The sequence below is a fragment of the Dendrobates tinctorius genome, unplaced genomic scaffold (genome assembly GCF_039654945.1).
Source record: "Dendrobates tinctorius isolate UK_male_01 unplaced genomic scaffold, ASM3965494v1 ptg000015l, whole genome shotgun sequence".
NCBI lineage: Eukaryota > Metazoa > Chordata > Amphibia > Anura > Dendrobatidae > Dendrobates > Dendrobates tinctorius.
Genome location: NW_027361683.1, coordinates 54,483,182 through 54,511,022, shown reverse-complemented (window position 1 = coordinate 54,511,022; position 27,841 = coordinate 54,483,182). Strand labels below are relative to the sequence as shown.

General features: G+C 45.0%; 1 protein-coding gene across 7 annotated transcripts in view; it reads right to left on the bottom strand.

Moving 5' to 3' along the window:
• Positions 1–11,994: 11,994 nt before the first annotated feature.
• Positions 11,995–27,841, bottom strand: part of NKAIN1 (sodium/potassium transporting ATPase interacting 1) — a 214,874-nt gene continuing 199,027 nt past the window's right edge. For all 7 annotated transcript variants that reach the window (XM_073564399.1, XM_073564383.1, XM_073564403.1 and 4 more), the window contains one exon: positions 11,995–15,069. In XM_073564399.1, the coding sequence (XP_073420500.1) occupies positions 15,060–15,069 (10 nt within the window). In that variant the 3' untranslated portion in view covers positions 11,995–15,059. The remainder of the gene's footprint in view (positions 15,070–27,841) is intronic.

The window sequence follows — 27,841 nt, the reverse complement described above, 5'->3', positions numbered from 1 at the left end:
GGCACTATTATTTTATCTCTTGACGTAGAATCACTGTAACCCATTATTGAACACCACTTGGGTGTTCTTGTGGTTGCACATTTTTTGGACAAGAGTTCCAGCAGAGACAGAAAGCACAATTCTTTTATTTTGGATCTCTTCAAAATGATTCCAGAAAAAAAATACTTCATCATTGAGTGGTTTTTTATAGACAGGTGTGGCGCCCTGCATCTTTACCACCACATAAGGGTTAAATATGTACTGTTTTGTATGTGTTTTGTGAGCAATGGGAGTTATGCTTTCTCTGATAGAGACCACAAAGCACACACAATTCACCTCACTCCTTTACTTGTCTGAAGCTTAGAGCTTTGCAGACACACCCTAACTGGGAGGGGGAGGAGTTGAGAGTTGTTGTTTTCGGTGAAGAAGGAAAGATGGAGAACGCTCTTTGAAGCCATGCCATGCGCTTCCTTCAGGAGCAAAGCTAAGAAGCATCAGGGAATCAGCCCCTAGTTCATCCATGTTTTTAGAGCTGGGTGGTAAGCTGAGAGACTGTGTGAGTTTATACAACCAAGAGTGGAGTGTTTTCCCCAAGAAGACAGAAGCGAACTAGGATCAGTGAGGATTGTGCAAGAAGGAACGTGAGCTTCACACAGGATCCAAGCTGCAAGTTTCAAGAGGAGGAAAACACAGTGAGTAGTGGCTATACAGGAAAGTTCTAGACCCCAGGAAGCCTTGGTCCCAGAAGGGATTAGAATAGCAGTAAACTTACACCGAGTCACAGCAGAGTGAAGGATAACTCCCATTCTGCAGAGCAGACTGTAACCTGGTGAGAGTTGGAATATCTCCTCTCAACTGCACCTGAACTACAGTAAATGGTAAAGTGACTTCCCTTGTCTCCTGCCTTATTACTCCGTGCCTTCTACTTCCATCACAATCTCTGGGGGTTAGCCCTGGTTGGAAAGGGTTAAACATCTGCACTGCCATCACCATCTACTCCCCCAGGGATCATCTGCAGTGCCGGCTATACTACAGTCGAACACTCCAACTGGCGTCACAAATCGCTACATATACTTTATCCCTAATCAATACTCCCCTTTTACATGACAGCCTGGGGCCACGGACCGTGTCACTGCCACTGTGACACATCCCCTTAAGACGACCGGCCTGGTACTGAGTATCTCACGGCCCCTGGGGCGCATCACAGGCTTCTGGTACAGCCATGGGAGCAAGATGTGCGCCTTTGTATGCAAATCTCTTTATGGAATGGTGGGAGGATACCCACAGGCGCCACTGGTTCCCTTTAAGCCCCATGTGCTGAAATGGTACAGGTATATAATAGAATCAGAATGGTAGAGTTGGAAGGGACCTCCTGGGTCATCTTGTCCAACCCCCTGCTCAGAGCAGGATTCACTAAGTCATTCCAGACAGATGACATAGTCTTATTGATATACATACTCTTATTCTGGACTGGCACTTTGGAGGACTGTAATCTTTTTGCTGATAATCTAAATACCAACCCTTGGAACATCAAATTGTCATCCTGTACCTCCACAACTACGGTCAATTTTCTGGACCTCAAGATTTCCATTCAAGGAAAGCGTTTACGTATTTGTGTCTATCGGTGCGAAACAGCGGCTAATAGCTTGTTGTACTGTTCAAGCGCTCACCTGGCACACCTATGTAATGGTATCCCAAAGGGACAATTTTTACGCCTAAAATGCAACTGCAGCGCTCTTGATGATTTCAACAGCGTAGCCTACAAGCTTACACAGAGATTCAAGGTCAGGGGTTATCCATGCAGGATTATCTCAAAGGCCTTCAAACATTCGCAACAATCTGAATCTTGAAACCTGTTCTAAGGGACTCTATCCATACAATCAATTTGGTAACCACATACCATAATCAATGGAATGATGTATATGGTAAACTAAGAAAGAATTGGGACATCTTATTAAGTGAACCGAAGCTTAAACCATGGCTTTCCCAGACTCCAAAAATGGTGGTTAAGAGATCACGAATCTCAAGAATAATCTAACTTCCAGTCACTATAGACGGGCAATTATCAAATTAAGTTCCGGCAGTTCCACTTGTGGCTCCTATCCTTGTGGTGAGTGCAACATTTGTTGCTTTATGATTGCTGACCAAGGTGTCTTTTCCCTTCCCCATGACAGCACAGCAGACATGAGAGATGGTATCTGCCCCCAGGAAACAGGAAACATGTAGCAGGGACATAAGAAGGGGGTGGCACCTCTCTTCCTCAGTTTGGATTCCAGTTTCCCGCAGGCGGATGCCTGGGGCAGAGTACGTACCTCCGGAGGGATCCCCCTCTGATGTCGTCCGGTCAGGAGGCCGAGGTCCGCGGGGAGAGGATGGCAGCGAGGCGCAGTGGCGCGCGCCTGTCAGCCCAGCTCGGTGGGCGCTGTGAGCGGTGTCCTCCTCGTGAGACTCGCCGGCGGCCACTCCAGTGGGAGGCTGGGCCGGGGGAGGCGTGGCCACAACGACGCTGGCGCCGACTGAGTGGCGACGGCTTCCGGGGTCGCACCGTAAGTGACGTCACACGCCGGGGGAGCGGTGTACTGGGCACTTCTGGGCGGGAACGGTCCCAGAAGCGAGCACCGCTCCTCCATAAAAAGGGAGGCAAGGCAGGTGCCACTGGTCCCTGAGAGGCTGCACACAGGCTCCGGAGTTGTAGAGCCAGATCAGCAGCGGAGCGCAAATGGATCCTGAAGGCGAGATGCGCGCACTGGAGGAAGAACCACCGGCTACCGGGGTACCCAGAGGGCCGGGTGAGTGCCTTTGTAAGGCAGCACAATATATTAACAACTTCCCTATGTATGTCTTCTGTAGGGAAAGGCCACATCAAAGTGAAAGAACAAGAAATGTGCACTATGCAAAAAGGCCCTAGCTAAATTTTATGAGAAGCGACTTTGTCGCTCGTGCATTAAAAAAACAGTGGCCGAAGAGTCTCCATCCCTGCTCCAGAGCATTAAAACTATGATCCGGGATCAAGTAAAGTCGACGGTAAAAGATGAATTAAAGGAGCAGACTACACTTGGCTCCGATATAACTCCTGCTTCACCCCCACCTCCTCCTCTCCCTCCCACAGAAATAACTACTGACAGAGTCTGAGGAAGAACAAGAGATAGGACCCTCGGACTCGGACCTGGACTCCTCAGATGCGGAAAAGGGTCGTCCATATTTCCTATCTGAGGACATTGGGAAATTATTAAAGCTTGTAAGGTCCACAATGGGACTTGAAACACCAAAAGAGCCAAAATCAATTCAAGATGCTATGTTTAGCAATCTTGAGGGGAAGAAACTAAGGGTTTTTCCCTTCCATGATAACCTGTTAAATTTAATCAAGAGGGAATGGAAGAAACTCAACAAAAAAATGTCCATACCGCAGGCGCTCAAACGTAAATACCCATTTGATGAGGAGGTATGCGATAAATGGGAAAAAGCTCCCAGACTAGATTCCGCCACTGCTAGTACATCCAGGGGAATAGCATTGCCATTTGATGACATAGGCGCCTTTAAAGATCCCCTTGACAAGAAAGCAGACGCTTTTCTAAAATCTGCTTGGGAAGCATCGGCTTGGTCATTTAAGCCGTAGGTGGCCGCCACTTGTACAGCGCGTGCTATTGTCAAGTGGTTAGACGAATTAAGTGACCAAATTAAGAATAAATGCCCAAGGGAGACACTGCTGGAGGCAATACCTTCCCTACAGAAGGCAGCGGGATTCCTGGCTGAAGCCGCAGTAGATTCCGTCCGAGGTGCCGCCCGTGCATGCACCCTTTCAAATTCAGGCCGCAGAGCACTTTGGTTAAAAAACTGGTCGTCAGACTTCCAGTCAAAGGTTAAACTCTGCGTCGTCCCGTGTGAGGGTCAATACCTGTTTGGGAAAGCATTGGACGAAATTTTAGAAAAAGCGCCAGATAAGAAAAAACGGTTTCCACCCCCCTTCCCTAGGCGTCGGTGGACTGAAGCTCGCTCGTCCTTTCGTGGAGTAGGGAATAGAGGGAGCCGAGAGCGGCCAGACGATAGAGCCACGCGGGGCAGACCCTGGAGGGGAAAAGAGAAAGGATTCCTCTTTAGTAAAGCCACCCCGAGACCCGATATTAAGCAATGACACCAGGGCGGTTGGGGGAAGGCGTCGGTTCTTTGTCCATCAATGGGTAGCATTGCCCGCCTCAATGTGGGTAACCGACCTGTTAGCCGAGGGCCTACGACTAAGTTTTCTAAGCCTTCCACCTCAAAGAGTAAAAGTGACCCGGGTAGCCTAAAAGAATCAGGCCACGCTAGAAAAGGAGATTCAACTCCTCATGCAAAAGGAGGTACTAATAATAGTACCGTGTCATCAAGTAGGGAAAGCGTTTTACAGCACTCTGTTCCTCACGCCAAAACCAGATGGGTCACTAAGAACAATATTCAATCTCAAAGCCCTGATCCAATACATCAGAACAGAGAAATTCAAAATGGAGACCTTGGGGTCAGCAGTGAAGCTACTCGACCCGGGTTGCTACATGGCAGTAATAGATCTTACCGACGCCTATTACCATGTCCCAATATGGGGGGAACACCAACAATATCTAAGATTGGTAGTAGAGATTGCTCAAGTCCCCACTCATCTACAGTACCAGTGCCTACCCTTCGAGGTATCAGTAGCCCCTCGAATATTTACAAAAATCATCGGGAAAGTAGCATCCTTTATAAGAAGGGAAAATATCCTGTTGGTATCCTATCTAGACAATTTCCTCGTCATAGCAAACGACAAGAAAAATTGCAAAAATGCAGTTACATAGGTCCTGGAAATATTAACCAGGTTAGGCTGGATGATCAATCTAAAAAAAATCCAAATTAACTCCAGTGCAGTCACAAGAATTCCTTGGAATTCAGTTGGACTCATTAAAACAGCAGTGCATTCTTCCAGAAAGGAAAGTTGGGGCTATCCAACAAAAAATACAGAGGCAATGTCGCTCCTGGGCACGTTAACAGCAACAATCCCAGCAGTCCGGTGGGCACAAGCCTATAGGAGAGAACTACAGTGGCAGATCCTATCCGAGCAGGAGAAGGGTCCTTCCAATTTAAATCGGGAGATCATTCTCTCACCTCAAGTGCAGGAGTCATTAAAATGGTGGCTGAGCACCGAAAACTTAAACAGATCAGTGCCCTGGACTACTCAAAACTCGGTGGCACTGACCACGGACGCAAGTCCGAGTGGTTGGGAGGGCAAACATAGAGAAACGAACCCTACAGGGCCAGTGGGAACCCAGAATGAGGGATGCATCCTCAAATCTAAAAGAACTGGCGGCTGTGAGGCGAGCCCTTCCCCTAGTAAAGCGAGAAGTGCAAGGGAGACATGTCACCATAGTATCCGACAACAACACGGTCATAGCATACATAAACAGACAAGGGGGTACAAGGTCGGCAACCCTTATGGCAGAGGCCAGGGAATTATTCGCATGGGCGGAAAACAATCTTCTGTCCTTATCGGGTACACATTTAAAGGGGGCAGACAATTATCTGGCCGATTATTTAAGCCATCATGTACTACACCAGGGAGAATGGTCCCCAAGTCAAAAAATATTTGGGGAAATCTGCGCTGCCTGGAGCACACCAGAAGTAGACCTGTTTGCTACCAAGGAAAATCGAAAAGTGGATAGGTTCTACTCCCTAAATCCAAGAGAGCAACCAGAGGGGGTGGATTCGCTACTACACCAGTGGAAATTTCGTTCCCCTCGTTTCCATTGATTCCGGTAGTCTTGAAAAAGATCCGACAGGACAAAGCTCGAATAATCCTGGTTGCGCCCTTCTGGCCGAAAAGGGCATGGTTCACATGGCTCAGATGCATGTCTATCTCGGAGCCATGGATCCTCCCAGATACCCTGAATCTGCTATACCAGGGCCAAGTAGAACACCCCAAGGTTCACAGGCTGCACCTCACTGCATGGAACTTGAGAGGGGACTCCTTTTAGCAAAAGGGTTCTCAGACCCGTTAGTAACCACCCTGCTCGCTAGCAGAAAGGAGGTAACTTCACGTAAATACCAAAAAAATTGGGAAAAATTCTTGCAGTTCACGAGCCGACAATGGACTGGGACAGCCCAGAAAATACCAATAAAAGAGATCCTAGAGTTCCTCCAGATAGGACTGGAAAAAGGACTGTCCACAAGCACCCTAAAAGTGCAGGTATCGGCCCTGGGTGAGTTGTTTGATCAAGAACTGGCTGATTACCCATGGATCTATAGATTCATTCTGGCCTCCTTTACATCCGGGCCCACAAAATTAACATCTAAGGTAGCTCCCTGGGATCTAAATTTAGCATTAAGGGCACTGACAGGGTCTCCATTTGAGCCTATTGCTTCCATCTCAATAAAGGCGCTAACGCTAAACACAGTACTCCTGGTGGCCCTAACCTCAGCTCGTCGTGTCTGCGAGCTGCAGGCAATATCTGTAAATCCACCATATACCACCTTTTTGGATGATAGAGTGATCATAAAAACTGCTCCGGCCTTCCTACCGAAGGTAAATTCCAAATTCCACAGGGAGCAGGAGATAATTTTGCCCTTGTTTTGTCCAAACCCCAAATCCCAGGGAGAGAAAACCTTCCATTGCCTAGATGTCAGACGTTGCCTGCTTCAATATATAGAAGCCTCAAAATCATGGCGGCAGTCTTCAGCCCTTTTTGTCCCCTTTCAGGGGACAAACAGGGGTAAGAAAGCTTCAAAATCAACAATTGCACGATGGCTACATATGGGTATTTCACTGGCTTATTCTTCTTTAGATCAGACTCCCCCACTGGGTGTAACAGCTCACTCTACGAGAGCCATAGCCACGTCCTGGGCTGAAGGGGCAAATGCTTCGGTTGAGCAGATCTGTAAAGCAGCACATATGGTCCTCACCATCCACTTTCTTCCGACACTATAGACTAGACCTAGGGCCCTCAAATCTGACCTTTCGGAGAAAAGTGTTGTCTGCTGTTGTCCCACCCTAGGAGTATAGTCTATCTTTCCTCTCATGTCTGCAGTGCTGTCATGGGGAAGGGAAAAAATGATAATTACTTACGAGTAATTTGATTTTCCAGAGCCATGACAGCACCGCATTGTTCCCGCCCTACCTTGGTGATGGTTGTGTGGTGCACCAGAAAATTTAAAGTTGTATCTGGATATGTAAATCTATGTGAAAAAATTAAAAAAAAAAAAAAATAATAAAGGAAAAAGAAGGTGAATATTAGTGACACTGTTATATAACATGTATGTGAACTAATAAGGCGATTACCTTTGCATACTCTGAAACAAACTGAGGAAGAGAGGTGCCGCCCCCTTCTTATGTCTCTGCTACAGGTTTCCCGTTTCCTGGGGGCGGATACCATCTCTCATGTCTGCGGTGCTGTCATGACTCTGGAAAATCAAATTACCGGTAAGTAATTATCATTTTTCTTCCAAACTTTTCCCAACAGGTTAAGTCTCACTCCTACTTCAATTGCCGGACGAGGAATCTTGTTTATGCTCTCATCTGTGGCTGCCAGAAGCTCTATGTGGGCCAAGCCACCCAGGAGCTCAGACACCGGGTGCAACAGCACCTATCTAATATAGTCAACACTATAAAGAAAGAAATGCGCACCGCTTTCGTACCTGAGCCAAAGTGTCCACATAATAAGACCACCTTGCTAAGAACACAGTCATACGGATACACGGGTGCCAATCCAATATACAGTGCGTTGCGAAAGTATTCGGCTCCCTGGAACTTTTCAACCTTTTCCCACATATCATGCTTCAAACATAAAAAAAATTTACATTTTTGGTGAAGAATCAACAACAAGTGGAACACAATTGTGAAGATGAACGAAATTTATTGGTTATTTTAAATTTTTGTGGAAATTCAAAAACTGAAATATTATTCGGCCCCTTTACTTTCAGTGCAGCAAACTCACTCCAGAAGTTCATTGTGGATCTCTGAATGATCCAATGTTGTCCTAAATGACTATTGATGATAAATATAATCCACCTGTGTGTCATCAAGTCTACATATAAATGCACCTGCTCTGTGATAGCCTCAGGGTTCTGTTTGATATAGAAGTATGGACAAATTAAGTGAACTTAGAGACCAATGGTTAAAACAACACAGTGAAAACAGAGACTCCTGGTGAGGTAACACATTCTTTTTTTTTTAAATCCAGCTAATTGGTTTAATGGCGTAGCAGGATGGATTTTTGGCATTGTACAGACTTGTATGCAAATTTTGTTGTTTTGCTTATTGTTTTATGTAGCCGTAAAAACGCTAATATATGTATTACTTAAGGTACTGAATAATGTATGCATAAAAAAAGAATCTAAGGCTGAACCTTCTGTAGTGTATCATAGACCCCAGATAGCCATTGCTGATGGGGAGAGTGAGCGTCCACACTGAGGGTGGATGGGCGAAGCAGGTAGGAAGCTTGTAGAAGCCCATACATAAAAGTTTCTCCTGCAGACCTGAGGGCGCTAGACTATTTAAAAATTTAAGATTAAAAATCCACTTTGATTCACGTCTGAGAAGCTCCATGATGACATTCCTACCCCTAATGTCAGTCCTAACTCTTTCAAGGTCCATGACCCAAAGACTTTTACTGCAACTGTTGTGATATAGAAGAAAGTGAAAGGTAACCGAGGAGAGTTTCTTACCCTTATCCTTGTTCTTTTTTGCCGTACCTTAGATAAGTGCAAAAACAAGACAGAAGGTGGCACTCACCGTTCCTTAAAATCCAGGCTTTATTAGAACGACATTAAAACATCTTCAGCAGGCCCTCAGAAGAGGCACAGATGCGTGAAATGGCCGTTAAGGAACGGTGAGTGCCATCTTCTGTCTTGTTTTTGCATGGATCAAAGAAACTGCTTACAGGGCCTTGCGAAAGTATTCGGCTCCCTGGAACTTTTCAACCTTTTCCCACGTACAGTATCATGCTTCAAACATAAAGATAACAAATGTAAATTTTTGGTGAAGAATCAAGAACAAGCGGAACACAATTGTGAAGTTGAATAAAATGTATTGGTTATTTTAAATTTTTGTGAAATTTCAAAAACTGAAAAGTGGGGCGTGTAATATTATTTGGCCCCTTTAACTTAATACTTTGTTGCGCCACCTTTTGCTGCGATTACAGCTGCAATTCGCTTGGGGTATGTCTCTATCAGTTTTGTACATCGTGAGACTGAAATTCTTGCCCATTCTTCCTTGGCAAACAGCTTAAGCTCAGTGAGGTCTGATGAAGATCGTTTGTGAACAGCAGCTTTCACTTTTTCCACAGATTCTCGATTGGATTCAGATCTGGACTTTGACTTGACCATTCTAACACTTGGATACGTTTATTTGAGAACCATTCCATTGTAGATTTTGCTTTATGTTTGGATCATTGTCTTGTTGGAAGATAAATCTCCGTCCCAGTCTCAGGTCTTTTGCAGATTCCAACAGGTTTTCTTCAAGAATGGTCCTGTATTTGGCTCCATCCATCTTCCCATCAATTTTAACCATCTTCTCTGTCCCTGCTGAAGAAAAGCAGGCCCAAACCATGATGCTGCCACCACCATGTTTGACAGTGGGGATGGTGTGTTCAGGTTGATGAGCTGTGTTGCCTTTACGCCAAACATATCGTTTGGCATTGTTGCTAAAAAGTTCGATTTTGGTTTCATCTGACCCGAGCACCTTCTTCCACATGTTTGGTGTGTCTCCCAGGTGACTTGTTGCAAACTTTACACAACAATTTTTGTGGATATCTTTTAGAAATGGCTTTCATCTTGCCACTCTTCCATAAAGGCTAGATTTGTGCAGAGTGCAACTGATTGTGTCCTATGGACAGACTGTCCCACCTCAGCTGTAGCTCTTTGCAGTTCATCCAGAGTGATCATGGGCCTCTTGGCTGCATCTCTGATCAGTCTTCTTCTTGTTTGAGATGAAAGTTTAAAGGGACGGCCGGGTCTTGATAGATTTGCAGTGGTATGATACTCCTTCCATTTCAATATGATCGCTTGCACATTGCTCCTTGGGATGTTTAATGTTTTGGAAATCATTTTGTATCCAAATCCGGCTTTAAACTTCTCCACAGCAGTATCACGGACCTGCCTGTTGTGTTCCTTGGTCTTCATGATGCTCTATGTGCTTCAAACAGAACCCTGAGACTATCACAGAGCAGGTGCATTTATACAGAGACTTGATTACATACTGGTGGATTATATTTATCATCATTAGTCATTTAGGACAACATTGGATCATTCAAAGATCCACAATGAACTTCTGGAGTGAGTTTGCTCACTGAAAGTAAAGGGGCCGAATAATATTGTACGCCACACTTTTCAGTTTTTGACTTTCCACAAAAATTTAAAATAACCAATAAATTTCGTTGAACTTCACAATTGTGTCCCACTTGTTGTTGATTCTACACCAAAAAAATTACATTTGGTATCTTCATGTTTTAAGCATGATATGTGGGAAAAGGTTGAAAAGTTCCAGGGGGTCGAATACTTTCGCAAGGCACTGTAATTAAATTAAATTTACTCTTTAAGGTGTTCCCTATTTGTATGCGTACTCTTTGCTTTCTCATGTTTTTTCCACTTAACTTTGACAGACAAAAAGACAGCGCCAAAGGAGGCAGAATAAAATGTAAGATTTTTCTTCATCATCGTTTGTGGCGCTGTCTTTTTGTCTATTGATATGGAATCCTTTCCAGGATGGACTCCCTGGTTTTGGTGTGCGCTTTGAAAACTTGTCTTAAAGTCTATGACGGATTTGAGGTGCGGTTTAACTTCTAGCTTTTTGTACATAGGTCAGAAGTAGTCTGCTTTCTGCGAGAGTAAGGGCCCCGTCACACATAGCGACTCACCAGCGATCCCGACAACGATATCAACGTGTCAGTATCGCTGAAGTCGCTACATGATCGCTGGTGAGCTGTCAAACAGGTAGCTTCACTAGCGATCAGCACCAGCGACACCGAGCACGCGGCATCGCTGTGTACGTTAGTTACCAGCGCGCTGATGCAGAGAGCTGGTAGCTAAGGTACACATCGGGTTTCTAAGCGGCGTGCGTCACTTAGAAACCCGATGTGTACCTTGGTTACCAGCTCCCTGCATCAGCGCGCTGGTAACTAAGGTACACATCGGGTTGCTAAGCACCGCGCGGTGCTTAGAAACCCTGCATTTACCTAAGTTACCAGCGCGCTGATCGCTGGTCTCCCGCCTGCCACAGGCAGCGATGCGTGCTGGCTAGCGGGAAACCAGCGATCAAAAAAATGTCCTGGCTATTCCAGGACGATCAGCGATAACCGGCAGGGGGACCGGTTGCTGCTCAGTGTCACACACAGCGATCTCGCTGGTGAGATCGCTGTTGCGTCACAAAACTTGTGACTCAGCAGTGATCTCGCTAGCGAGATCGCTATGTGTGATGGAGGCTTAAGTGGTGGAGCAGGAATCAGATGGCTTTCTACTCCACTACAGCTGTCAACAGTATCAGCGCTGTTATTGTTAAGCATTGCAGGCTGATATGGCCCACGGACGACCAATTCTGCACCTGGGCTTGATCATAAATCAAGTCAGTGATGTAGCAGCTCCAGCAGCCACTGAACTCCTGTGTCACTTACTTGATATATGATGAGCTCAGAGGGCTGGAGTCGCAGCAGAAACAATTGCTCCTGTGATAAAATAGGCAGGAAAATTTGTTTCCTCAGAATGCAGCAGCTGCGAGCCCCTGCTGTGTCGTCTATATACTCTCTTATCATAAGTGATTTATGCTTCCTTCTCTAGCCAGGATCTGTGGTATATCTGGCCCATGAACTGGATCCGCTCTGCATGGTTGGAAACAGCAGTTAACACAGCACATAGCAGGGGCACATTTATCTTAGCACAGGAACATTTTTTAACACATTCAATTGTGCTAACTGGATTGGGCTGTATACTTTTTTGACCGATCCATTTGTTGTTTCAATGTGAGCCAAGCTAACATTGTGACCGACATGTATGTCAAAATATATAAAGTAATTAAAACCAGAGGAAGAATCAAAACACTGTTTAATTCAAATATACAAAAATGGACATAATCTGAGGTACATTATAAAAGAAATCCCATACATACATTAAATTAGACCAGGGTGCATTTTCTCTCATTCCAGGGAGTCAGAAGGACCTGTGTAAGTGTTCTATAAGGTAACATTTCTTTCCGATGATAATCTCTATGATCCTGTGTACCGAGACCTATGGAATTATAGCACACCTTCAATCTCCACACTCATCATGTATCTGATGTGAGAGTGTGTTTAAACTTCAATTATACTAAAATGACACAAACATCTCCTTCAAACTTGTACACATAACATACAGAAGCACAGTAAAGACATTAGCACCACTTCATGCCCATATTGTGCTTATATATGTACGTGATAGTGCTCCTACCATGGCGTGGCCGCTCGGGCCATTACATACTATTACAATCCTATTGCATTCACAGTACAGGTGCAACACCAGTGCCAATATTCCCCATCATTAATGGTAAGGAAGCTCAACTATTGTGCTCTGTTATCCGCTCATTTCAACATTACTTTACAGACCAGTTCCACTGATTATAGTTTCCTTCTTGTCATCCCTTATTTCCACCCCTGTATCATCGACAGTGCACACACTAATACATTATGACAACATGGCTACCATGCGTGCCATGCTAAATTTCTCTTCATACAATGGTAGAAAATAAGAACACATTGGTAGAAATGAATGGATTTGTAAACTGAGTATGTGCTATTGCTTTCTTGTAGAAATCGATACAAACTGTTCGTAGTTAACGTTAAAATTGTTACTTTCCTGAAGTGTTCCAACTGTGACAATGGAATCACATACAGACCATTAAGGCTAAAAATGACATATCTGATCCAAACTGTACAATAGGAGGTTTGCACTATATATATATATATATATATATATATATATATATATATATATATATACAGTATATATATTTATATATGTATCAAACAGATAAAAAGACAGGAAGTAAAGAAAATATTCCCACCAATTTCCTCCCAGTGTCAGACATAGTGCCCTCTGAGGGTATTGCCATGTTTTGTTTCATTGTCTGTGTTTCCTTCCTATCACCTGAGTTTGCAGAATTTAACCATTTACACCCCCATGTAAAACAAGCTATTTTATTCCCTTTACCTCCTTTAGCAGATTTATTTCCTTGCAAAAATGCTTTTGACTTTATCTTGGTCACGATAAGTGCATCCTCATATTAACTTTCCTTTCCGAGCTCACTATATTTGTAGCAGCTTACCAAGACATTTCCTTGCCAATGTTAATGGCATCTTAAACGGATGCCATTCCTGTGACTAATGATATTTCTTCATTTTTGCTATGTAGATAAATGTAGCACTGGGCACGTATTTAATATAACCTTGTAGCCACAGGTCTCAGCGATGTATTCCACCTCTACAAATCGCTAATGCAAAACCCTCTCTGTACAAAGTGCCAACATGGCAGATGTTCTGAATATCCTTGTCTGAATCCGGGGATAGAATATGTCTGGAAAGACAAAGTCCAAGACCTTTCTACAGTTTTCCAACCATCCCTCTAATGATGTCTTGCCTTGTTACAGTTATTTCCCATACTCATTAGGAAAATAGCCTTCTACAACCACGTCTTTGGGATCAACCTGTATCTTTTATTACTATTCATGGCTAACTGCACTTCTCCATCCATTTTTTTGCTCCATTGCTTCTAAAAAATGTAAGCAATTTTGCAAATACTTTGAATGTAAACTGAATCCTACCTTTTTGAGTATACAGCTTTTAGGCAGACATATTTGTTTATATGGCTACATACTACAAACTAAAGGAAAAATGTCAACACCAAATGACTGTTCAAACCAAACACAAGAGCTCGGTGCACCATCCCATCTACCAAACACAGGAGCTCGGTGCACGATCCCATCAACCTGTTGTTTTCTCTGCCCTACTTCCATGACTGACAGCTCTGACTTTACAGGAACCAGAGTATGGTGATGGTTGATGTTAGACAAGTAGGTGGGAAGGCGCACTGAATTGTTTGGCCATATCAAGGGTGCACCGAACATCTGTGCTTGGTTTGACAAGTCATTTTGTGCTAACAGACTTCCATTAATTCTGTTTGTTGTTTCCCCTTACAGTTGTATGTCACATTCCTCCATCTGCTCCTTTTCTTGTTTCAAAAAGTATTAGAGGAGACACACAGGTCTACATAGGAAGAGAATATACAAAAAGGTAGGATTTTTTAAATACAAAGCCTGTTAGCATTTTAGATGGATCTGAGCAATTCCAATGAATGTAAAAGTGCAGAAATGCTTTCGATAGCTCACACAGTTCTACAATCGGTGCATCAGATGGTTGTACACACTGAACATATACAATAAAGAGCAATTGGGGATAAGACAGTTTGTATATAAAGGAATACAGCCAAATAGTCAGCAGTGAATCAAATTCATTATTCGTGCTTCAGAAACATTCCTAGGAGCTTCTCAATTGATTCTCATATAAGTGCTATAACTACATATGTTTTCATCTAAAGTCTCCTGTTCTAGACAATACTACACCTATTATGAAGTTAAGTGACACTTGGTATACTTAAATGATTTCAATGTGCTGATGGAGACTTAAAATATGACAATCCCTTATTATTGTCTTGCTTGGGAGGTCTTTTGTTCCTTCAGAATGGAAAAAAATCCAAAAACCTAAAAATCAAAACCCCTCTTCATTCTAACCTAAGAGTGGTTGTGGTTTTTACTAACAAATAATCTTGTATTATCTACCTAATCTGTGGGGCACACATCACTACCTTTACTCTCCAGTGATCAGTTATGATGGGGTCATACCACTGTACCGGCAGATTGTGCCATCCATAATTAAAAACACAGTTGCAGTGCTAAAATGCAGGCAACCAGTCCAGACACCTGAACATTACTACTGCTGCGTTATGGTGTTTTAAGGCATTTCAACCACTGATCAAGAATATAAGGGGGGAATAAATGTGAAGAGACACGAAAAGGGCTTCGACTGGGTAACGGGTGGTGAATGAAGACTGATGGAGTAGGTCTAGCCAGGCCTGCAAAAGAAAAACAAAAGAAACGTTTTTAGTGGAAATAAAATGTTCACCATATCAGCATACAATTACTAGAATGAGTTATATCACATGAGTAGAAAAGAGAGTGGTGGCTGAGCTTTGTCTTGGCGTTCATTCACACAGGCATGACTCTGCTTTATATAACAGCCACCTTGTGCACCATTTTCTGCTGTCACCTAAATACAGAGGTTTATCCTGACGCCATACAAATTAATCCAACAGAAAAAATATTGAGCCATACAGGTTCAGTACTCCATTGTAGGAACCTGTATAGTAAAATGCATGAGATGAAAAGCATCTGAAGCAGAATCTGAGGAAGAATCTGAGGCAGGATCTGAGGCAGGATCTGAGGCAAGATATGAGGCAAGATCTGAGGCAGGATCTGAGGCAAGATCTGAGGTGTCAGGAACACCGCACTGCAATTGCTCATTGAGCCAGTGCACGTGTCCTGAGTACAAAGACTGTGAACAAAGATACCTGCGGAGCGGGCAGCAGTGGTGACAATGCATGCTCCCGGACCTGAAGCACGTGACTGCTGGGGGCGTGGCCTAAGCTCCACAGAGCTAGGAGCTGCAGGGAAACTCCTAGAAAGGTAACTACAGGACAATGTTACCAAGGGGCATAGACAGAGACAGAAACCAGATCAAGCCGAGGTCAAAGCACGAGATAGCAATACAGTACCAAAGGATTAGACAGAATAGATAGTCAGGACGTAGCAATAGATCAGAAAACCAGAAAGGGCAATAGAAGGTACAATAGGGGTAAACTGTAACGGAGTAACGATAGCCAAGCCAGGAGGTCAGAACCAGAAAAGATAATAGTACCAAAACGAGAGACGGAGTACAGAGTGAAGGAGCCAGCCGGGTCATACACGGGAAGCAAACAAACAACGCAGAGTACACGCACACCAGGGGTCAGACACACCAGAACAACAGTATAACTGACAGAGAATGCTAGTTTGGAGTGAGTATAAATACCCCTCCCAGATCCAAAGAGAGGCTGGCAAAAGTTGACAGTACCCCCCTCTTAATGGGGGGCCACTGGACCCCCAGGTTTCTCAGGGTACCTGGCATGAAAAGCCCGCACCAGTCGATTAGCGTGCACCGAACTGGCCGGAACCCACGACCGATCCTCAACAGAATATCCCTTCCGATGGATAAGGTACTGAAGTCTCCGGTGCACCCACCACGAATCAACGATGCGCCCTACCTCGTACTCCAGTTGACCCTCTACCAACACTGGTGGAGCCACAGATGAAGGATCTTCTCTAACTGTCCCCACAGGTTTTAATAGGGACCTGTGGAAGACGTTAGAGATTTTGAAGGAGGTGGGCAACTGTAATCTGTATGCCACTGGGTTGATCACCTCTACAATCTTGTATGGGCCAATAAATTTGGGGCCCAACTTCATAGAGGGTATTTTAAGTTTGATGTTACGGGTGGACAACCAGACTTTTTCCCCCCACTGTCAAAGCAGGAACCACCCCCCTCCTCCTGTCTGCAAAATGTTTGAACTTCTTCTGGGCTTTGGAGATGTTCTCCTGTACCTCCTTCCAGGAGGTTTTTAATTGTTGTACCATCCCCTCGGCACCAGGGCAATCCGAATCCATACGGGAAAATTCCCCAAACTGCGGAACAAACCCATAATTGACCAGAAAGGGAGACTTTCCGGTAGACTGATTAATCCGACAGTTGAATGCAAATTCTGCCATGGGTAATACCTCACACCAGTCTTCCTGTCTGGAGGAGGCCAGGCATCTCAGAATCTGTTGGTGCGTTCCGTTTGTCCGTTGGATTCCGGGTGATAGGCAGAGGAGAATGACAACGTGACCCCGAACGTCATACAAAATGCTCTCCAAAACCTGGCTACAAATTGCACACCCCTGTCAAACACCACGTTCATAGGCACTCCATGCAGTCGAACAATGTGCTGTATAAACAAGCGGGCCAAGGTTTCAGCGGATGGTAATGCAGGTAATGGCACAAAGTGGGCTTGCTTCGAAAATCTATCAACCACTATCCATACCACTGAGTTGCCCTTGGAAGGTGGAAGGTTAGTGATAAAGTCCATGGACAGGTGTGTCCATGGTTTATCCGGAATTGGCAAAGGCACCAATTCCCCGGCCGGACGGACCTGAGAGTTTTTACAGCGCGCGCACACCCCACAAGTATTCACAAACCTTTTTATATCAGTACCCATAGAGGGCCACCAAAAACCCCTAGCTACTGCCCCCCGGGTAGCTGCAATACCAGGGTGTGCACTTAACACAGAGTCATGAAATTCTTGAAGGAGTGTGGGACGGAATTGTTCGGGTACAAACAATTTACCTGGGGGTTTATTCCTGGGAGCTTGTGCTTGTGCTTCCAGAATCTCTCTCTGTAACTCAGAGGAGATTTCGGCTACAACCACTCCCGGTTGAAGAATGGAGGAAGGAGGTTCTGGAGGGGACACAGAATCAAAACTTCGGGATAAGGCATCTGCCTTTACATTTTTAGACCCTGGTCGGAACGTGACTGTAAAATGAAATCGAGAAAAAAAAAGTGCCCACCGAGCCTGTCTGGGGGTCAATCTCTTAGCAGACTCGATATAGGCCAGGTTTTTATGATCAGTGATGACCGTAATGGGATGAGTGGCCCCCTCCAAAAAATGCCTCCATTCTTCGAAGGCCAATTTAACTGCTAACAATTCCCTGTTACCGACATCATAAGGGCCCGTTACACATAGCGATATCGCTAGTTATATCGCTGTAACGTCACTGGTTTTGTGACGCAGCAGCGATATTGCTATCGATATCGCTATGGCTGATACTTACCTCCGACCGGCTCCCCCGCTGGCTATCGCTGATCACGCGAGAACGTCCTGGACCATTTCTCGTCGGGCGCTTCCTGCTGGGCTTCCTGTTGCGCCGACGAGCGACGCGTGGACGCGGGCGGGAGGACGTCATAATCGCCGCGTCTGACAGGTAAGTAGCGACCCCGACCACTGCTATGTCGCTGGTGAGATCTGCCTGTGTGGCAGCTCACTAGCGACCACTTAGCGATGCTCCAGCGATCCATATCGTTGTCGGGATCGCTGGTGCATCGCTTACTGTAACGGTACCCATAGTTTCTCTCGGCAGAAGAGAACTTCTTAGAGAAAAAGGCACAGGGTTTGAGGTTAGTCAGGGTAGAGGGTCCCTGTGACAATACTGTCCCCCCCCTCACCTCTGAAGCCTCGACCTCGATGATAAAAGGTCTTGACGAATCGGGTTGTACCAACACAGGGGCTGTAGTAAAACACTTCTTTAAGGCCAGGAAGGAATTTTTTGCGGCCACGGACCAATTTTTTACATCTGCCCCTTTAAGAGTGAGGTCCGTCAATGGTTTTACCACCTGCGAGAACCCTTTAATGAACTTCCTATAATAATTAGCGAAGCCCAGAAATCGCTGCAACCCCTTCAGGTCATGAGGCTGCACCCAATCTGTAATGGCCTGAACCTTCCCTGGATCCATGCGGAATACCTCCCCGGATACAATTACATCCAGAAAAGATAGTTCTTGCATAAAAAATGAGCACTTCTCCAGCTTAGCATACAAATGGTTCTCCCGGAGTCTCATAAGCACCATATGCAGAGGATGCAAGTGTGACTGACTGTCCTCAGAGTAAATCAAGATGTCATCCAGGTAAATGACTACATAACGTCCAATCAAGTCAGAAAAAACAACATTAATAAAGTTCTGAAAAACCGCAGGAGCGTTAGTGAAGCCAAAGGGCATAACCAGGTTTACAAACAGCCCCTCAGTTGTCAGGAACGCTGTTTTCCATTCGTCCCCCTCCCGGATCCTTATAAGGTTATAAGCCCCTCGTAGATCGAGCTTAGAAAACCATTTGGCCCCTGTTATGAATGAGTCACCGGAGGAGGAAAAAGCAAAAATGCAAGCTAAGTCCAGAAAACCGGAGAGGTTGGTAGCTAGCGGATTGCAGACCCCTGATCCTATTCACAACAACTAACAGTAGCCGTGAAGCGTTCCTACGGTGGTCCTAGACGCCTCTTCATAGCCGGAGAACTAAATAAGCCTAAAGAAAGAAAGGGGAAATCTAAACTGCCCCAGAGCAGACCCTAAAGCAATAGACAGCCCCCAACATGTATTGTCGGTGAAAACAGATGAAAACACAAACACAGACAGAAAGACAGGCAGAGCAAACGATGGGGCCCAACTAACTAGATAGGAAAGGACAGAAAAGATGCTGGCTGCAATCTGCAAAAACCCTACCAAAAATGTCCCAACACGTCTGATAGTAAAAGCGGCCCTGAAGTCACTAGACTTCAAAATCCCTATATCAGCACTCCGATATATTCTGAAGACAGAGCAAAAGAGATTTAACAGATCAGGGACAAAAATGGAAATTCAGCAGAGCCCCAGCCGGGGCTGGCAGAACACAAATCTAAGAAAATCAGACATAATCTCATGGAACAATAACAGAGCAAAACTTAGTTTTCGAAGACAGGAACTGACCTGGAGGCCAGAGATCAGAGCAGAGAAATCACCAGCAACCCTACAGGGCGTCGGCTGCCTTATACCCACTCAGAGATTCCGGATGTCCAATCGCAATCCACCTGTTCAGGTGACTGGTTTCTCCCATCCAAATCAGTTTCACCACCTCCTTTCAACAGCAGAGGGAGTTCATCGGACAACAAAGGTGAACGAGAAAATGAGCTCACAACAGTACCTCCCCCTTGAGGAGGGGTCACCGAACCATCATCCACGCCACCAGGCCGATCAGGATGGGCCCGATGAAAAGCACAAACCAATCTTTCGGCATGAATATCAGATGCAGAGACCCAAGAATTATCCTCCTGGCCATAACCCTTCCACTTAACCAAATACTGGAGTCTCCGTCTAGCCAGATGAGAATCCAGTATCTTCTCAACCTCATATTCCACATTACCTTCAACCAATACATTGTCAGGAGGTGCCACCACAGGAACTACTGGCTCAAAAAACCTCTTCAACAGAGACTTATGAAACACGTTATGGATCTTAAATGTAACAGGAAGAGCCAATCGAAAAGAGACCGGATTAAGAATCTCCAAAATCTTGTAAGGTCCAATAAATCTAGGTTTAAACTTTGGAGAAGCCACCTTCACAGAGATATTCTTTGATGACAACCAAACCATATCACCCACCTTAAACCGGGGACCAATGGTCCTATGCCGGTTGGAAAACCGCTGGGCCTTTTCCTGGGAGAGAGACAACTTATCCAACTTATCCATTCTCTCCACCACAGTGTCAACACCTGGGCAGGCAGAAGACTCCACCTGCCCTGAAGAGAATTGAGGATGAAACCCAAAGTTACAAAAAAAGGTGACATCAAAGTGGCAGATAAGCTCTATTATTTAAAGCAAATTCGGCCAAGGGCAAAAATGAGACCCAATCATCCTGATCAGCAGAGATAAAACATCTCAAATAAGACTCCAAAGTCTGGTTTGTTCTCTCCGTCTGCCCATTGGTCTGAGGGTGAAACGCAGAGGAGTAGGACAAATGAATTCCCAGCTTGGAACAAAAAGTCCTCCAAAATCTAGAGACAAACTGAACTCCTCTGTCAGATACAATGTTCTCAGGAATCCCATGCAAGCGAACCACCTGTTGCAAAAACAAGGGCACCAACTCTGAGGAAGATGGCAACTTAGGGAGTGGTACAAGATGGACCATCTTAGAGAATCTATTACAAATCACCCAGATAACAGTCATTCTCTGAGAGACAGGCAGATCAGTGAGGACCACAAATTGATGTCTAGCTCCCTCCAACCAATGTCTCCACTCCTCAAATGCCCATTTCATGGCTAACAGTTCCCGATTCCCCACATCATAGTTGCGTTCAGATGGGGAGAACTTTCGGGAAAAGAAAGCACAGGGATTCATTTTAGATGTTACTGGATCTTTTTGGGACAAAACAGCTCCTGCACCAATCTCAGAAGCGTCCACCTCTACCTGAAATGGGAGTGAGACATCAGGTTGCCGCAAAACCGGAGCAGAAGTGAACCTCCGCTTCAGCTCCTGAAAGGAAGAAACAGCCTCTGGAGACCAAATCAGCACATCAGCACCCTTCTTAGTCAAATCAGTCAATGGTTTGGCAATACCAGAAAAATGAGCTATAAATTTACGATAAAAATTAGCAAAACCCAAAAACTTCTGGAGGGCCTTCAAAGAAGTGGGCTGAACCCAATCATAAATGGCCTGCACCTTGGCCGGGTCCATTTCAATAGTTGACGGAGACAAAATAAATCCCAAAAATGAAATCCTCTGTACACCAAAATGGCATTTTGGACCCCTTAACATACAGGGAATTCTCCCTCAAAATCCGGAACACAGTCCGAACATGTTTCACATGAGAGTACCAATCCCTGGAAAAGATCAAAATATCATCCAGATAGATGATCAAAAATTTATCCACAAAGTCCCGGAAAATATCATTCATGAAGCACTGGAAGACAGAAGGGGCATTAGTGAGCCCAAAAGGCATCACCAGGTACTCAAAATGTCCCTTCGGAGTATTAAACGCCGTCTTCCATTCATCCCCATGCTTAATGCGAATAATATTATACGCCCCCCTGAGGTCAAGCTTGGTAAACCAGCAAGCACCTTTAACTCTGGAGAATAGATCAGAAATCAGGGGTAACGGAGACTGATATTTAACAGTAATTTTGTTGAAGGAACGATAGTCAATACAAGGCCTTAATGAACCATCTTTCTTGGCCACAAAAAAAAAATCGGCACCCAAGGGTGAAGAGGATGGTCTAATATGACCCTTCTCCAACGACTCCTTAATATAAGATCGCATAGCCTCTTGCTCGGGTACAGATAAATTGAAAAGTCGACCCTTGGGAAATTTACACCCAGGGCTCAGCTCAATTGCACAGTCATAACTCCTATGAGGAGGCAAAGACGCAGACTTATTCTCACTAAATACATCATAAAAATCAGCCAAATAGTCAGGAACATCATGCGACTGGGGAGAGGTGGAGAAAACAGGAGTGTCACTAAGAGCACACTGACAACCCCAACTCACCACAGACACAGATTTCCAATCCAAAACTGGATTATGGATTTGCAACCAGGGAAACCCCAGAACAATGGTATCATGCAAATTATGCAACACCAAAAATCTGCAATTTTCTTGATGGTCTGGGGCAACCCGCATTACCACCTGGGTCCAAAACTGAGGTGTCATGGTCACGCGTGTCAGGACGCAGATGATACCGCAAGGCGGACCCATAACACACGTGACCCTGGATACAGCGCCTCCAGTGGGGCGAACTTAAATAATAAGGGGGACCTGGGAAACATTAACAGTGGTGGGCCCTGCGATAGGGAAAAGGGAAGTGGAGACCTCCTGAGCTCCCCTGAGCCAGTGTCCCTGCACTCCTAACGTTCCCTATGCCGGTTCCGCACCGGGCGCCGCACGCGTACCTCAAAGCCCTTGCTCGCCCTGAACCTAAACCCTCACTAGGGAGTAGGCCGGTGCGGAAACTAATCCCACCACTGCACTAATAACACACATGAGGGAAAGAGACAATACAGGGGGACACCACTTAGCTTTATGCTCTGTGCTTATGCTCCTGCCACAGAGCCCTCCACCTGCGTGCGTCTTCTCCTCCATCCGGATCCTTCACCATAAACAGGATCCTTCACCACAGTGCAGCCCTGGAGCAGAGTCCACCACCAGTTGCTGCTGCTTAGTAACAGAGTCCCAAGGATGAGTTCAGCTTCTGCCACGAAGTCAAGCATGCTTGAGTCCAGCTCAGCAGCCAAGTCCCACATGGTGAGTGCCACTCTCCATAGTAGCCACTCCACCAGTCCATGCAGACACTTCCCGCTGACACCATCACTGCGACCCCACCACGCCATGCCAGCCCTTCGTCCAGACACCATAGCTGACACACGTCCCCCCTGGCTAAGCTGCACAGGACTCCTCCTCAGCTCCATCCTTCCACCAGGCTCTCACAAACTCAGAATCAATGAATATCACCAGCAGTGATTGCACACCCTGAGACTCCTTTATAGAGCTCCACACCTGATTCCTAATTACGTGCACATTAAACTGAAACCTAAGGTGCGATACCACTAACCACCACCGGGGACAGTCAAGTCACCTTGGCAACTTGCCAAAATGAAAAAAAAGTTCACACAGTGCTTTTAAAACTATCAGATCACTTCAGATCATGACATGAGGTTTATTCTTTGCCAAAGGAGTAGCATCAATACCCCTCAAAGGAATAGGCGTCCGCAGAGGTGTCATAGGAAACCCACAACGTTTAGCAAAATCCAAGTCCATCAGGTTCAGAGCCGCTACTGAATCCACAAAAGCCTTAGCGGAAAATGTGGACAGGGAGCAGATCAGAGTAATTGCCAGAAGAAACTTAGGTTGTACACCACCCACAGCAAATGTGTGTGCAAAACGTTTCTCTCGTTTAGGACAGACAGAAATATTATGACAGGCATCTCCACAGAAAAAACACAGCTTATTACGCCTTCTGAACTCCTGACGTTGCGCCCTAGACAAAACTCTATCACATTGCATAGGTTCAGACATTTGTTCAACAGGTGACAACATTTCTCGTGTAATTTTACGTTCACGTAAACGCCGATCAACCTGAATGCTAATGACATAGAATCGTCAAGACCAGAGGGAACAGGAAATCCCACCATCGTATCTTTTACGGTTTCTGACAAACCCTTCCGAAAGAGAGCTGCCAGGGCACCATCATTCCAGGTAGTAAGGACCGCCCACTTTCGGAATTTTTGACAGTACAACTCTGCAGAATCCTTACCCTGCCTCAATGCCAACAGGGCTTTTTCAGCTTGATCAATAGCATTAGGTTCATCATACAACAACCCCAAGGCTTGAAAAAATGCATCCACATTAATTAGAATAGGATCATCTGGTGTCAAAGAAAACGCCCAATCCTGGGGATTGCCGCGCAGCAAAGAGATGACAATTTTAACCTGCTGCGCAGAGCTCCCCGATGAGCTAGGCTTCAAGGCAAGAAATAATTTACAATTATTCTTAAAATTCAAAAATTTAGACTGATCCCCAAAAAACACATCAGGAGTAGGGATCTTTGGTTCAGCAGCATGTGAATGAGCAAGATAGGCGGAAATTCCCCGCACTTCAGCAGCGAGCTGCTCCACACGATCAGACAATTGCTTAATCTCCATTAGGAAAAAATTCCTCCTACAGCCCCAGAGAAAAAGAGGAAAAAATATACATTAAAAAAAAAAATAAAAATCTGACACTTTTTTTTTAAATTCTTTCCTGCTATTGAGTACCCTAGAATCTGCAGTATGGCTGGTGATTCTGTTATGAATGAGTCACCGGAGGAGGAAAAAACAAAAATGCAAGCTAAGTCCAGAAAACCGGAGAGGTTGGTAGCTAGCGGATTGCAGACCCCTGATCCTATTCACAGCAACTAACAGTAGCTGTGGAGCGTTCCTACGGTGGTCCTAGACGCCTCTTCACAGCCGGAGAACTAAATAAGCCTAAAGAAAGAAAGGGGAAATCTAAACTGCCCCAGAGCAGACCCCAAAGCAATAGACAGCCCCCAACATGTATTGTCGGTGAAAACAGATGAAAACACAAACACAGAGAGAAAGACAGGCAGAGCAAATGATGGGGCCCAACTAACTAGATAGGAAAGGACAGAAAAGATGCTGGCTGCAATCCGCAAAAACCCTACCAAAAATGTCCCAACACGTCTGATAGTAAAAACGGCCCTGGGGGGCGTGGCCTGCACGCTGATGGCGACGGCTACTTGAAAGGAGAGCTCTGTGCTTCAGCAGGATAAACCAGCTCTTATCAGCTCACAGATAACAGGATTACCAGCTACAGGAGGTGTGAGTAACCCCAGCCCTTAGCGATGCCTAAGTTGAGACCTAAAAAAACTGGCACTCCAGCCAAGCTGACAGACTTTTACCCCCGGGATAGGGAAGTCTCCTCACCTAGCAAGATGGTGCTGGCTTCCCACTCAGCGTCTTCCCACTCCTCACAAGGAGATACAGGCTGCGTGAGAGGCAATACAGGCATTCCTCTGACAGAGGAAACAATGCAATCTCTGCTGAAGACGCTGAGGGCTTCCCTACAGGGTGATCTCAGAGAAATAGTCAGAGAGCTGAAGGAAGAAATCAGGTCTCTGGGTGATCGCACAGGGCATGTAGAAACTAAAATGGCTGAATTTGCAACATCACATAACAATCTGATAGATGCTAACACAGCTTTGGAAAAGGAGGTGGAGGCATTAAAACTTAAAATCAGTGATATAGAGGACAGATCCCGAAGAAATAACCTAAAAATCAGAGGGATTCCCTCATCTGTAGCAGATAAAGAGCTCCATGAATACTTCCACAAGTTTCTGCAGCTTATACTTCCTGGATGGGACGCCAGAGACCTGATAGTGGACAGAATTCATAGAGTCCCTAAATCCAAAGGCATAGATCCAGCTCTGCCTAAAGATGTCCTGGCTAGACTTCATTTCTATAAAACAAAAGAAGCTGTGCTGTACACACTGAGGGAAAGTCCAGCCCTGCCAGACACTTTCATGGGACTAAAAATCTTCCCAGATCTTTCTGCTACAACTCTTAATAAAAGAAGAGAATTCGCCCACCTTTCTAAACTCCTTAGAGATCAAGACATTAAGTACAAGTGGGGTTTTCCGGTGAGGATGATAATTTTCAAAGATGGAGGCACTTGCATATGTCATACTCCTTCTCAGCTGGGCAAATTGCTGGATGACTGGGGAATAGCCCACCCACCAAACCCTGGCGGGCGGGAGAATCAAAGAAGATCTCCAGACAAGATTAACCCTGAATGGTCAGCAACTTAGCTGGGACTCCTTCCTGCTTATGGCACCTGCTGTCCTTGCTCCTGTGACACGGGATGTCACGTAGCCCCCCTGATGTTCTCGCCTATGGCGAGCGGTTATACTCCGGTCACCCTACTCGGGGCAAACCGGTGTTGATGGAACTTTTTTGTTTTTGTTCTTCTTCTCAAAAATGTTCTTTAATTTTTTTCAGAAATTTCTTTCAATTCCTTGTTGGTCTAACCCTTCTCATCCCTGATGGCGTTCCTAGGAATTCAACCCCCCCTGCGGCTCCAATATGAAAATTAAGATATTGTCTATTAATGTGAACGGACTCAACTCCCCAGCAAAAAGGTCAATGATGTGGAGAGAGGTGATGGCATCTAACTGTGATATAGCGTGCATTCAGGAGACCCACCTTCTTTCCACAGATAATAAACGGCTACTTCATCCCAGGTTTCAACACGCCTTTTTTGCTAATGACTTAAAAAAAAGAGGAGGAGTGGCCATTTTAATAAAGAACTCAGTGGCCTTTAAATTGATAAATGTCAGTTATGGAGCGGATGGAAGATATATTATTTTGTCTTGTTATATTAACAGTGTCCCTTATACCTTGGCAACGGTCTACTCCCCAAATTCATCGCAATTGACCTTTGCTAGGAAATTTTTCCAAGCATTCAAGGATACTGCCACAGGGGCAGAAATCATCTGTGGAGATTTTAATATACCTGTTATACGCTCCATGGATTGCTCCAACATCAACATCTCACATGCTAAGGAACTTAAGCATCTCATCAATGAATTCCATTTTCATGACATCTGGAGATATTTACATGCATCAGAAAGAGACTATACATTCTTCTCTTCCAGGCATCGCTCATACAGTAGAATTGATTTCTTTTTGGTCGACAGCAAATCTATAAGTAATTGTGTTGCAGCTGATATTGGTTTAATCACTTGGACAGATCATGCGCCGATCTCTTTGTCTGTTCAGGGTGGCTTTAATGTTCTAAATTCCCCCAGGTGGAGATTGAATACTAGCTTGCTTGGTAGGCAGAAGGTACATGATGAAGTAGAGTCAGTGTTAACAGAATATTTCAAACTTAATAATAATGGGGAAATTTCTGACGAGACCCTGTGGGCTGCTCATAAAGCAGTAGTCAGGGGGCAGTTCATAAAACTGGCCTCCATCCAAAAACGGCAAAAAGACGCAGATATTATATATATATATTAACCCGTATTCATCACCTTGAATCCCTGAATAAAGCCAAAGCAACCCCTAACTTGACTAAAGAAATTGTAACCCATAGATTTCAACTAAGATCCCTACTCCTGCAAAATTACGAACATAATCTAAAAAAAAATAGATCGACATTTTATGCTATGGGGGATAGAGCGGGGTCCTTATTGGCAAGAAGGACGAAAAAACGTGAGATTCAATCTAAAATAGAATTCCTGAGGGACCCAAATGGAACAATCACTAGACATCCCATTGAAATAGCAGAAGCATTTGCGAAATATTATGAGGCCCTGTATAATCTAAAAAATGATTCCAACACGTCACAGCCGACTCAAGTGGATATACAGGGCTTTCTAGACACCCTGGATCTTCCCCGGGTCTCAGATGAGCAATTAGAGGAACTTAATCTTCCCTTTACTACACATGAAATCCTAGGTGCCATCAAAATGACTAAGTCTAACTCTGCCCCGGGCCCCGATGGGCTGCCATACGAATATTACAAACAATTTACATCCACTCTGTCCCCCTTTATGTTAAAAACCTTCAATTTTTGGCAAAATAAAGGGTCAATTTCCCCAGACAACTTGGAAGCGATTATTATCACGCTACCCAAGCCAGGGAAACCTGCAGACACCCCGGGTAATTTTAGGCCCATTTCACTCCTAAATTGTGATGTT